This window comes from Semicossyphus pulcher, unplaced genomic scaffold, assembly GCF_022749685.1.
Source record: "Semicossyphus pulcher isolate SPU_LCO1_2020_fin unplaced genomic scaffold, fSemPul1.0.p SCAF_1, whole genome shotgun sequence".
Taxonomy (NCBI): Eukaryota; Metazoa; Chordata; class Actinopteri; order Labriformes; family Labridae; genus Semicossyphus; species Semicossyphus pulcher.
This window is the reverse complement of record NW_027211603.1, coordinates 34,082,727-34,096,355: the sequence shown is the minus strand read 5'-3', so window position 1 is coordinate 34,096,355 and position 13,629 is coordinate 34,082,727. Positions and strand designations below refer to the sequence as shown.

General features: G+C 43.4%; 1 protein-coding gene across 4 annotated transcripts in view; it reads right to left on the bottom strand.

The window, feature by feature from the left end:
• Positions 1-12,123, bottom strand: part of efl1 (elongation factor like GTPase 1) — a 165,820-nt gene extending 153,697 nt beyond the window's left edge. For 2 of the 4 annotated variants that reach the window (XM_069665133.1, XM_069665215.1), the window contains exons 1-8: positions 12,095-12,123; positions 11,539-11,638; positions 10,849-10,916; positions 10,664-10,748; positions 9,963-10,096; positions 4,802-4,939; positions 4,346-4,560; positions 1,636-1,759 (exon numbers count right to left, since the gene is read on the bottom strand). In XM_069665133.1, the coding sequence (XP_069521234.1) occupies positions 1,636-1,759; positions 4,346-4,560; positions 4,802-4,939; positions 9,963-10,096; positions 10,664-10,748; positions 10,849-10,916; positions 11,539-11,629 (855 nt within the window). In that variant the 5' untranslated portion in view covers positions 11,630-11,638; positions 12,095-12,123. Of the gene's footprint in view, positions 1-1,635; positions 1,760-4,345; positions 4,561-4,801; positions 4,940-9,962; positions 10,097-10,663; positions 10,751-10,848; positions 10,917-11,538; positions 11,639-11,710; positions 11,795-12,094 lie in introns of those variants that run through there. The other 2 variants (XM_069665160.1, XM_069665294.1) reach the window with 2 other exon arrangements.
• Positions 12,124-13,629: the final 1,506 nt, after the last annotated feature.

Sequence of the window (13,629 nt, the reverse complement as noted above, 5' to 3'; positions counted from 1 at the left end):
GGGTGAGCTTGCTGCTCAGTCTACTTTATATTTTACTCATTAGGGAATACAGCTGTGAATTCTACTTCACTGAGAACTTCAGCCATCAGTGAGGTTTTGGAGGTTCCTCTATTGTTTTAGACATTTCCTGTCCTGACATTTCCTGTCTCCTCCATGAATCGCCACCTTAACGTGGTGGAGGGGTTTGCGTGTCCCTGTGAACCTGGGAGCTGTGTTGTCTGGGGCACTAGCCCCTGGTAGGGTCTCCCAAGGCAAATTGGTCCCAGGGGAGCGACCAGACTCCAAGAGCAGTTCAAAAACCCCTATGAAGAGGCAACAACGTAAAAGAGCTACCTCGCCTGGATCAGGGAGACCGGGCTACCTCCTGGAGCCAGACCTGGGGGGGATACTCGTTGGCGAGTGTCTGGTGGCCGGGCTTTTGTCCATGGGGCCCGACCGGGCTCAGCCCGAACGAGCAACATGGAGCCGCCGCCTTGTGGGCCCACCACCTGCAAGGATAGGCATAGGGGTCGGGTGCAATGCAAACCTGGCAGCAGGCAAAGGCGGCTGACTGTTGTTTGTGACTGATCACCACCGGGTGGTGAGTTGGATCAGATGGCGGGGGAGGCTGCAGGACAGATCTGGTAAACCTGTGTAGTGAGGGTGAACTGGGAACGTCTGGCGGAGGCCCCTGTCCGCGCGGCCTTCAACTCCCACCTCCAGAAGAATTCCGCTTGCATCCTGGGGAGGTTGGGGACATGGAATCCAAATGGGCTGTGTTCAAAGCCTCCATTGTGGAAGCGGCTACTAGGAGTTGTGGCCAGAAGGCTGTCGGTGCCTGTCGTGGCGGCAACCTAAGAACCCGTTGGTGGACACCGACGGTGAGGGAAGCCGTCAGGCTGAAGAAGTAGGCCTTTCGGACTTGGTTAGCCCAGGGGTCTCCAAAGGCAGAAGACGGGTACCGAGTGGCCAGAAGGGCTGCAGCTTCTGTGGTTGCGGAAGCAAAAACCCAGGTGTGGGAGGAGTTCGGGGAGGCTATGGAGAAGGACTTTCGGTCAGCCTCAAAGAAGTTCTGGCAAACCGTTAGACGACTCAGGAAGGGGAAGCAGGGATTGGCTCAAGCTGTTTTTAGCAGATTAATGATCGTTAACGGGGGTCGGTTATTGGTCTGAAAAAAAAATCTAAATTAGCATCTCTAGTCCCAGACTTTTATCAAATCCAAAAAGTACATTTTAATCTAGTTATAAACCCTTAAGAGTGTTGGTTAACCGGTAAAAAAAAAAAATTAAAATATCCCTACTTTCAGCTCACAAATGTTAAAATGTTTTGAAATGTATCCCATTCATGTGGCTTAATGTTTTTTTTGCACACTTCGTGGTGTCCATACATTAAGGATTTTTCTGAGTTCTGTCCCCTTTTCTAAATAATTTCATTAAGACTATACACTGAGAAAGGCTGTGGTAAATGTATAACTTATGAGTTAAACAGCCTTTAGAGTGTCAACAGAAACAGAATAAAGCATGTATTGTACATTTAAAGTGACCTACATTATATCCGAGTGGATTTTTATAACTTTTATGTTAGAAAAATGAATTTTAAGTAACGTTACTTGAAAATGATATTTTAGCAATCTTTACATCCCTGTTGTTACATTACCTGAGCTCCTTTCATGATCTTCTTTGCTTTTGCATTGAGATAGTAATCTCCCCACAGGGTTTTAAGTAGCACCTCTTTCTTTATTCCCATTCTCTGGCTGTAGATGTGGGCAAACTGCTGGATTCTACAAAACATAAACACAAAATTCATAGTCTTAAATTTTTCAGACAATAGGAAAGCACTGGTCATTAATTCAAGCATTCTTCAGTGTTAAGCTTTTATAAATTTGAACTTAGCAGCTTTGACTAAAATGGAGCTGTGGTAACTGCTCAGAGATTTTAACAGGACCAGGATAAGCATGATTGTGATGTTGTCTAGATTACAGCCTCTTTAGACAGTAAAGAGGTGGGACTTGGCTGTCTCCATTGCAACTTCATTGGTGTATTTATAGCAAAGCCATTATAGCTTTATGTGATCATAAAGAAATAGCCATCAGAACTAGGAGTCATTTCCTATATACACTGAACAAAAATATAAAACACTTTTGTTTTTGCTCCCATTTTTCATGAGCTGAACTCAAAGATCTAAGACTTTTTCTATGTACACAAAAGGCCTATTTCTCTCAAATATTGTTCACAAATTTGTCTAAATCTGTGTTAGTGAGCACTTCTCCTTTGCCGAGATAATCCATGAACCTCACAGGAGTGGCATATCAAGATGCTGATTAGACAGCATGATTATTGCACAGGTCTGCCTTAAGCTGGCCACAATAAAAGGCCACTCTAAAATGTGCAGTTTTATCACACAGCACAATGCCACAGATGTCGCAAGTTTTGAGGGAGCGTGCAATTGGCATGCTGACTGCAGGAATGTCCACCAGAGCTGTTGCCCGTGAATTGAATGTTCATTGCTCTACCATAAGCCGTCTCCAAAGGCGTTTCAGAGAATTTGGCAGTACATCCAACCGGCCTCACAACTGCAGACCACATGTAACCACACCAGCCCAGGACCTCCACATCCAGCATCTTCACCTCCAAGATCGTCTGAGACCAGCCACCCAGACAGCTGCTGCAACAATCGGTTTGCTTAACCAAAGAATTTCTGCACAATCTGTCATAAACCGTCTAAGGGAAGCTCATCTGCATGCTCGTCGTCCTCATCGTGGTCTCGACCTGACTGCAGTTCGTCATCGTAACCGACTTGAGTGGGCAAATGCTCACATTCGATGGCGTCTGGCACTTTGGAGAGGTGTTCTCTTCACGGATGAATCCTGGTTTTCACTGTACAGGGCAGATGGCAGACAGCGTGTATGGCGTCGTGTGGGTGAGCGGTTTGCTGATGTCAACGTTGTGAATCGAGTGGCCCATGGTGGCGATGGGGTTATGGTATGGGCAGGTGTATGCTATGGACAACGAACAAAGGTGCATTTTATTGACGTCATTTTGAATGCACAGAGATACCGTGACAAGATCCTGAGGCCCATTGTTGTGCCATTCATCCACGACCATCACCTCATGTTGCAGCATGATAATGCACGGCCCCATGTTGCAAGGACCTGTACACAATTCCTGGAAGCTAAAAACATCCCAGTTCTTGCATGGCCAGCATACTCACCGAACATGTCACCCATTGAGCATGTTTGGGATGCTCTGGATCGGCGTATACGACAGCGTGTTCCAGTTCCTGCCAATATCCAGCATCTTGGCACAGCCATTGAAGAGGAGTGGACCAACATTCCACAGGCCACAATCAACAACCTGATCAACTCTATGCGAAGGAGATGTGTTGCACTGCGTGAGGCAAATGGTGGTCACACCAGATACTTTTCTGACCCCTCCTGACCCCCCCAATACAGTAAAACTGCACATTTTAGAGTGGCCTTTTATTGTGGCCAGCCTAAGGCACACCTGTGCAATAATCATGCTGTCTAATCAGCATCTTGTTGCAGCACCTGTGAGGTGGATGGATTATCTCGGCAAAGGAGAAGTGCTCACTAACACAAATATTGTTCACAAATTTGTCTAAATCTGAGAGAAATAGGCCTTTTGTGTACATAGAAAAAGTCTTGGTGAACATATATACACACATATATATATATACATATATATATATATATATATATATATATATATATATACATATATATATATATATATATATATATACACACATATATATACGTATGCGTCACGGCGGCATGACAAGGGGGGCGCGCCACCTCTCCTGTTTGTTTGTTTTTTCGTTTGGAAAATGTAGCAGGCGGAACTATGTTTTGACGTAGGACAACCCGGACCCATTTTCGGGTGGCACAGTACACAAACGCGCTGCCCTTGCATATGTCAATGATTTCTGTGACAAGCACATCACATGTAGACTTCCACACTCTCACTGTATCAAGTTTTTATTCACAATCTACTTTACTCTCTGCACAGCTTCTGGCCTCGCCCCCCTCTATCTGTCTGTCTCTGTCTGCTTTGTTGACTGCCTTCATCAGCAGTCTGTTTCATTAAGTTACATAAATATTTCTTTCTCCAAAGTGGGGCTTCACAGAAAAGGTTTGAGAACTACTGCTCTAGTGCAATGCCATCCAAACCAGGTTCTTTTAATAATTGAGCAATACTCTTGCTGTGGCAAGACAAAAATAATTTACACTGTTACCATTAACTGTGAATTGAAGATGAAGTTGTGCATCTTTTTTCTGATATTCACAAGTACATGTCCAAGAATGTACAACTGATGTTGTTCAAGTTTAAGGAGGGACCAGCCTCACCTGAAGCCCCATCCATCGATGGCACTGGCAAAGACAACATTTCCTTGGTCGGGAGAAAAGTATAGTTGGGAATCGTCAGCCTCCTCCAGCCCAGCGCTCCAGTCATACAGCTGATTTCCACTCAACATCTCATTTTCTTTCTCTTCTTCTTTCTCTTTCTCTGCTCGCTCCTCCAGCACTTTGGATGTGAACAATGTCCCTGTCAATGCATTCACCTTCAAAGAAGAACAGGCCCACCAGCGTTACAGTAGTACACAATTCTCTTTTTACATATATCCAATGACAAAATGGAAAATAGACCATAGTTTGACGGTGATTCAATGCTGCTCTATAGCAGCAACTATTTATCTATATAAATAGTTTGAGATTTATTTGCAGGGCAACAATGTGGCCGAGAATGTTACAGAGGACCAGTAGTAAAAAGTGATGGTGGCAAATGAGAGCTTGGCCCCTCACCTGTTCCAGGATCTTTTGTAGGTGGTTATAAGCTTCCTGCGGGGTGAGCTTCAGCTCCATAATGAGTCGGTCTATCTTATTGACAACCAGAACAGGCCTGATGTTCTCCAGCCACGCCTGACGGAGCACAACCTGGGTCTACACACATGCAAAATACCACATCAGACTTCTATATAGAATACATATATGATACTATCAAGATCCTTAGGACCATGCTGATAATAGATAGGGGTTGCAATCATCCCCAATTTCCAAAAAAGGGTAATGTAACATTATGAGCTGCCCATATTCATTATTGAGACCTTAAGATGAAAGTTCAGAAATGTCAGTTTAGTGTGCTTTGCTTAGATAAGTGCATTTCCAAAGTGTAGGTCCCTCTGGTGGGCTGTAAAGGTACTGCAGGTGGGCCGTCACATGTCATTTACAATCATTTTAAAATTATTATATTTTAAGTGTGAAATTATCACAAAACACTAAAGCAAAGCATATTTAAACAAATGTCCCAGAACTAATGAAACACAGCTATTTCAATTTAAATTTCATAATTGGTGGGGGTGCACTGCAGTATCCAAAGAGAGGCCCTGGTAAAAAAAACTGTCTGTAGACTTTTTGAACTGCGTAATAAGGTCAGGACATTTTTCTGTAAACTACTGGTTTGAACTTTCAGATTGATTCGATGATTACACGTGGTAAATTGGCATACCTGGCTGCCATTTTCAGCAACGTAAATGGACTTAAACTCCCCCGATGGAAAGCAGTGACAATGTTTCATGTCCACAGTAAGATAGAAGTTACAATAAGGAAGCCTGAGCTGTGGGACAGAAGAGCAGGTCAGAACAACTACTTGTCTACTTGTTTAACAATCTGCTAGCCATGGAGCATCTCCTCTTTGAGGAGAAAAAACACACAATCAGAGACCACCTGCACACTGTGAGGAGGGAGCTCTGGGAGTACTTCCCTGTGCTCAGCAAGTAACACGGGCGGAAACAAAATCTCTTTGCCCCCCTAAACGCGGATGCTGATGCAAGTCTCAGTTCCAGTGCGCAGGACAGCCTCATACATAAACCCAAACTATCCCTTTAGGACTGCCCAATCTCCCCGTATCCACAGCAGCAATCACATGGATAAAGGGAGACCACTAGCCTCTCATTCCTGTCTGATTTAACATTTCTCTGTCTCTGCTGTGTCTCTTGCAATACTCTTGTCATTCCAAGCATGTGAAGGCGTAGATTATGCAGTAGAGGGGAATATGCATTGGAATACAGACAGATGTGTCTGTATTCATTCACTGAAGGAGGTTGCTTTAAATGTTTAATACAGGGTGATCCTAAACTGACGAGGGAGGAGGAGAGACAGCTTGAGGATCACATCTCTTACCCGCACTGTTTATCAGAGCTATTAAACATGCAGCATAGTGAGGACATAACTGTATGTGTGTTACTTACGCTCTGCCCCATTCTTAATAAGGTAGCGACCTGTCCCATATTTCCGTGCACAGCCTCTTTAAAACATAAAGAACGTCTAAAAATGCAACGTGGGCAGGAGACAGACATAAGTGAGTCCACGTTTCTGCAGACTCTCCTTTGGGACCCAGAGTTCATAGAGAACTTGGTGAAGTATACGAACGGTATTGTCCTGCCACCCACTAAATGGATAAGCCTGTTATCATTACTATGCTTCTCTCGCTGATTTATTTTTTCGTTATCTTCACACTAGTGTACTGTTTTTGTTGTTGATGTAACAAGGACATATGTTGTTGTTGCTCTCTTTGCCTGTCTCTATCCGGCATCGCCTTCTATCCCACTTTTCGGCCCACTTTTTGGCAATTCATGTTGGGCCTCTCTTTAAATAACAAAGAGTACGGTCTAGACATGCTCTCTGTAAAGTGTCTTGAGATAACTTTGGTTATGATTTGGCGCTATACAAATAAAAATTTGATTAATTGATTGATAAATGTAAAAATGTTGGTACATTGAAGTGGTATACAATAAAGTTAGAACAAAAAGTCCTACACACTCCTCTGCGCTTCCCTGTGAGCAGTTTCCCAGCCACAATGTTAATGTTATAGAGACTGTCTGCCCCCCGACACAGGCCTTTGACTACAGTTAATTGAAACTTAAATTTAAAAAAAAGTAATAAAAACAACTGAAGTTATGCCAAAAAATATGAGAATTAAATGTGGTCTGTTCCCTGATCCCTGTCATCTAAAGCTCTATTAGTAAACGATCTGATATCAGATTATCATATTGATTTACTCTCTTTAACTGAGACTTGGCTGTGTCAGGAAGAATATGTCAGCTCAAATGAATCCACTCCTCCCAGTCATCTTAATACTCATATTCCTCGAGCCGCTGGTCGAGGTGGTGGAATGGCAGCTATTTTCAGTTCTAGTCTTCTAATCAACCTTAGACCAAAACTCAGAACAAGGCTTTCAAAAGAGCTGAAACTGAGTTTTTCACACACAGCTTGGAAAACTTTACAGCCTGTTTTATTTGTGATAGTATACCGCCCTCCTGGCCCATACTCTAATTATTTTATCTGAACTCAGGACTAAATCTGATAAAAACTCTGAGAATTCAGTTAGAAAATCATTGTAGGTGAATATCATTATCAACATCTACATGAATATTAGTCTTAGCATGGCATTTATGTCCCTTTTGGACTCTATTGGTTTCACTCAAAGTGTAAACCAGCCTACTCACCGCTTTAAGCACACCCTCGACCTTGTTCTAGCTTATGGCCTTGAAACCGAAAACTTAATTGTCTTTCCACAAAATCCTCTTTTATCAGATCACTATTTAGTAACATTCAATGTACGATTAACCGACTACTCTCCAGTTAACAAAAATGTACTCACAAGATGTTTGTCTGATAGGGCTGTAGCTAAATTTAAGGAGGCAATTACAGCTGCTTTTAATTCTTTACCACATCTGTTTACTACAGACAGCTCATATGCTAATGTTAGTCCCTCTCAGCTTGATCAGTGTGTTGATTGACATCGCAGGTTCGCTGAGAAGTACTCTGAAACTCGTAACCTGAAGCAAATGTCGCGAAAATCTGAAAGATTGTGGCGATCCACCAAAACAGAAGAGTCTCGTTTACTCTGGCAAAATAGTCTTAATACAGGAAGGCCCTACGGCATGCTCGAGGCGTCTACTACTCCTCCCTCATAGAAGAAAATAAAATCAATCCCAGGTACCTTTTCAGCACTGTAGCCAGGCTGACAGAGAGTCATAGCTCCATTGAGCCATGTATTCCTATAGCCCTTAGCAGTGATGATTTCATGAGCTTCTTTAATGACAAAATCCTAAAGTTTAGAGACAAAATTTGTAACCTCCTGCCGTTAACTGGTGCAGATGTATCTTTGAAAACTGCACAAAAACCTGATGTTTACCTTGACTGTTTTTCTCCTTCAGACAGAGCTTCAGAGAGAGGACTTCTCTCTGTACTCGTCCTGTTAGATCTTAGTGCTGCTTTCGACATGATAGACCATCACATCCTGTTACAGAGACTAGAACATTTAATTGCCATTACAGGATCTGCATTAAGTTGGTTTAAATCTTATTTATCAGATCGATCTCAGTTTGTTAATGTTCATGATGTGTCCTCTATGCAAACCAAAGTTAGTCATAAAGTTCCACAAGGTCCTGTGCTCAGACTGATTCTTTTTACCTTATATATGCTTCCTGTGGGTAATATCATGAGGAAACGCTCCATTAATTTTCATTGTTACATTGTAACTAAACTTATCAATGAAGCCAGACGAAACCAATCAGCTATCTAAACTAGAAAAAAGATGCAGAAGAATTAGTCCATGCAGTCGTTACTTCGAGGCTGGATTATTGTAATTCGTCACTATCAGGCTGCCCTAATAAGTCACTAAAAACTCTTCCGCTGTTACAAAATGCTGCAGCACGTGTGCTGACAAGAACTAGGAAGAGAGATCACATCTCTCCTGTATTAGCCTCTCTGCACTGTGAGATCTAGAATAGAATTTAAAATCCTTCTTCTTACTTATAAAGCTCTTAATGGTCAGGCACCATCATATCTTAAAGAGCTCATAGTGCCATATTACCCCTCTAGAACATTGCGCTCCCAGGATGCAGGCCTGCTTGTGGTACCTAAAGTCTCTAAGAGTAGTGTTGGAGGTAGAATCTTCAATTATCAGGCCCCCCTCCTCTTGAACAATCTACCAGTCAAGGTCTAGGGCTGGCTCGGGCTTGGACCAGGCCGTAGTTATGCTGCTATAGGTTTAGCCTGCTGGGGGTCTGTGTCGGTGTGTGTCTGTCTGTGTGTGTGTGTCTGTCTGTCACCTGCTCGTGATAAATTAAGTTCTTTAGTAAAATGTTGTATTATGTGGATGTATTATTAGTTTGCAATTGGCAAAGCCACAGGTTCACATACAATTTTCCTGTTTATTAAATACAAATATTGAGGGAAATACTTCATCTTAGTCTCATGTGATGGCTATTGGATTAAAGGTTTTGGTGGGCCCCAAAAGATTTTCAGATTTCAACTTGAGCCACGGCACAACTTTGGGAATGGCTGGCTTAGATATGCCTATTCTATATTTTGTTCCAAAAGGTTGAGAATTTACTTCCATGTTCAAGTCATTATTTAAATAGCGCAAATGTTTATCATGTAGTGGCAATACAATTAATTTGAAGGGATTTCCAATGCATTATGGTATGCAAAATGACAGGGACCATAGATTATGGTTAACACTTTAATTTTTGATGGATTAAAAAAACAATTGTAAAAGGCCTGGTGCACTGATTATAATGATCACCTGTGATTCCCCTATCTAGGAAATGTAAGTGTGATGGCCTATGCACTTAGGTGTGCAGGTCACACAGTATCAGCAATATCCACATAACTTACCACACAGAACATACAGTACAAATCTACATTATCTTCAACAGGTCACATGAAAGGGAATGGCTGTGCACAAAGAGGGCAGCAGTCAGCAGTTAAACCTTATTTCAAATATCAGTCATTTGTACTCGTACACAAGTATTCATAACTAATGTACTAGTGAAAATAAAAGTCCCGATATTGAAGACTGCAGACAAATTATGTTCACATGAAAGAATGAGATGTCTCTTTTTTCAATAAACAAACTGCTTAGAGAATGAGGCATTTACTAAACAGTGGTATTTACCTGTGGACACACGCCCTCAACAGCATCAACAACTACAATAGCACCATCACACAGCCGGACAGCAGTGGAAACTTCAGAGGAGAAGTCGACATGACCAGGAGAATCGATCAGATTTAGTAAGTACTCCTGATCCCCTAAGAAGCGAGCATACAAACACACATACACTTGTCCTCAAATACAAGTCTGGACTGCAGAAAATTGATCAGCTTGTAATTTACAATCATGTCAAACTCCAGTTCAATAACACCAGTATTTGATGAGACAACAAACTATATTCATTAATCATAACCTTTTTTGGTTACATTTTTAAGGCTAAAAAAAATCTATAAATAGTAGCGAGCTATGCTTCGTAAAAAAAATAGTATTAAAGCTAAATGAGTCAACAATGTCAAACAAGTAGTGCTCTTTAGCTAAAAAGTTTATCTTTCACATAGGTTAATCATAATAAAGAACATTCATCATATTGAGTGCCAGTATACAGTATAGCAAATAAATAGTATAATTCAATGTGCTGTTTCTTGTTTGTTTATGGTATTTTTCATACCCATCGGACAACTGGGGTGAAGCCAGATAACAAGAACAGAAAATTAGTTGATTATCCCCATATTAGCTCTGGAAGGTAATTAACGCGACAGAGAAATGGAATCTAGAGAAATGGAATCTAGTGCATCAAACTTTAAGGCTAACCAAAGTGTCCTTACCATTTTTGTAATGCAGAGAGATGGCACTGGACTTCATGGTAATTCCTCTGATTTGTTCATCCTCCCTGCTGTCCAGATACCTTAGCTGAGAGACCAATACATCACCATCACCCACAGAAATGACAAAACTAAAAATGGAAATGAACATGTCAAAAAGATCACTTTAGCAAATAAATTTACTGTACCTTCCCTGCCAGTCGACTTGATATGATACCGTTGCTTGCCACTAAGCAGTCAGCCAGAGTAGTTTTACCTGTAAAGATGTAGATGATTTCCTACATTATTTCTTAAATGATTGCATTGTTTTACCAAAACCGTAAAATTCAAATGCTTTGAACTGAATGTGATAAGCGCAAGTTAAAAGGGTCCCAAATCTGAACTTGAAAACCTTATGTGGACACAAAGATGCTGTGATAATTGTATTCCTATTACCCAACCCTTCATCAATTCCGATTTCTCCACAGTACAACAAAAACTGTCAGTTTATGTCAAGCGACAGTATAACAAAAAGCTGTCACACAGGTTATGTCAAGTGATAACTATTTGCAAGTGAATTGAATTTTAAAGATTTTTGTCTAAATAAACACTTCGTGATGCATCTAATGTTCTGGCACCTTACAGTTCAAGCTATTCACGTAGACTTAATATGTAAATATATGTCTTGTAGATAAGTGTCGAATTTAAAGGTGTGTAAAAACGATTCACGATGTGGATTTATTCGTGTTTTATATCCACAGTACTTGTGCCGACAACTAACTTAATTTTAAGTCGGCTAAATTTGAGGTTAATAACCCTTTTTGTATGGTATATATAAAGTTGCCCAATAAGGGCTCGCTGTTTCAATGAAAACATTTGATGTGAGCGCGTCAACTTACCATGATCAACATGTGCCAGGATGCACAGGTTTCTGGTGTTTGCCGGGTTGCTCTGCAGTGCAATAATCTTATCCAGACTGGTGTGTCCCATGGCGATCACCTAAAACAAATGGCAATACGAAACGTTTACCTAGTAGCTATAGTCACTAGCTTCAAACTGCTAATCTCTTACCCGTGTTGATACTGTCGGCTCACTTCACGTCGATGGCTATCAAGCTAGCTAGCATTGGTAGCGCGGTGGAGTTGGACAATAGCGTTACAGTTTTAACTGAGAAAGGTTTCAAAACCTTGTTCACTACAGTACAATGAACACAAAGGGTGAAAAGGGGACACTGGACTGGAAATGAGCAACTCGCATTGATTTGTCCGTAATTTTAAGGGGCCGTTGCTATCCTAAACCAAACTTTTAAGGAAGGGAAAATTAAGAGAAACCCTGGCTATAAAAGTCTCTATACACAACACTACATCGTGCTACGCTGCTGAATACATTTGAGATACGCGAAAATTCTGAGAAAAAAGCGCATATTCTTAAGACATGTGGTCATTTTTAACTCACGTTTATCTCCCGGAAGTTGTTGGGGGCCGTAAACCACGCCCGTTTGCTTACATTGGTGCTGCATTCAGGGACATGCTTAAACACGACCTTCATCCTGCGACCTAATATTTTACCATGTACCTGTCAAGTTAAAAGACAGAACGTACCAAAGCATTTTTCAATATTCTTTCAAATATCGTTCAATTCAGCCTCCAGGTTGCATATATAACTAAAATACGAGAGTAGTTCTAATCAGTATCAAAGACAATTTGAGACTTTTATCTTTACAAGGTAAGCTTCAGCTGATAAATGCCCTTTTCACACATGGCAAGTTAATGCAGCATTTCGCTCCATGATGCGAAAATATCTGCTGGGTCAAAATCAGATGAAAAAAAAAACATTTAAAAAGGTGCGATGGAATTTTTGGAGACTCTTATTTATTTTCTGCTTGCACAATATGAGTATGTGACCAATTACTATATCTTCCTTTTTGTATTTTGTAAAACGTGGCTGTATCTGATAGACTGAATATGTTCAAGAGTCAAGAGTTCAGGGTACAAAGTTCAGTTAACAGCCAGGGGCTGAGGGGCAAAGTCCAAGCAAATGCCTTCAGGAGGGCGGCCAGGGGGCCGACCAGGCAAGCGCAGCAGATCAGGAGGGCGGCCGGGGGGCCGACCAGGCAAGCGAAGCAGATCAGGAGGGCGGCCGGGGGGGCGTCCAGGGGAGTGAAGCAGATCAGGAGGGTGGCAGGGGGGCCGACCAAGCGAGCGAAGCAGATCAGGAGGGCGGCCGGGGGGCCGACCAGGCGGGCAGAGCCTCTCAGGCGGCCGACCAGGCGGGCGAAGCCTCTCCGGAGGATGGGCAGGGGGCCGACCAGGCCGGCTGAGCCTCTCCGGAGGACGGGCAGGTGTCAGCCAGGCCGCCGACGGGGAACCAGGAGCAGGTGTCGGCCGGACCACCGACAGAGAACCAGAACCAGATGCTGGTGTCGGCCGGACCACCAACAGGGAACCAGGAGCAGGTGTTGGCCGGACCGCCGACAGAGAACCAGGAGCAGGTGCAGGTGTCAGCCGGACCACCGACGGAGAACCAGGAGCAGGTGTCGGCCAGAACAACAACGGGGAACCAGATCCAGGTGCAGGTGTCGGCCGGACCACCGATGGGGAACCAGGATGGGAATCCTCCAGCTGGGCCAGAGGGGGTGTCAGCCGGGAAGCCAACGAAGAGCCAGGATGGGAACCCTCCTGCTGGGCCACAGGGGGTGTCGGCCGGAACGCAGACGGGGAACCAGGATGGGGGTCCTCCAGCTGGGCCAGAGGGGGTGTCGGCCGAGACACCGACGGAGAGCCAGGAGGGGAGTCCTCCTGCTGGACCAGAGGAGCCATCTGGACCCGGGGAGAAGGGGTCGGCCGGGGAGCCGACTGGACCCAGGGTGCAGAAGTTGGCCGGGGAGCCGACTGGACCCGGGGAGCAGGAGGCCGCAGGGGAGCCCACTTTACCCGGGGAGCAGGAGTCGGCCTCGGAGCCGACCAGAACACAGGAGCAGGAGTCGGCAG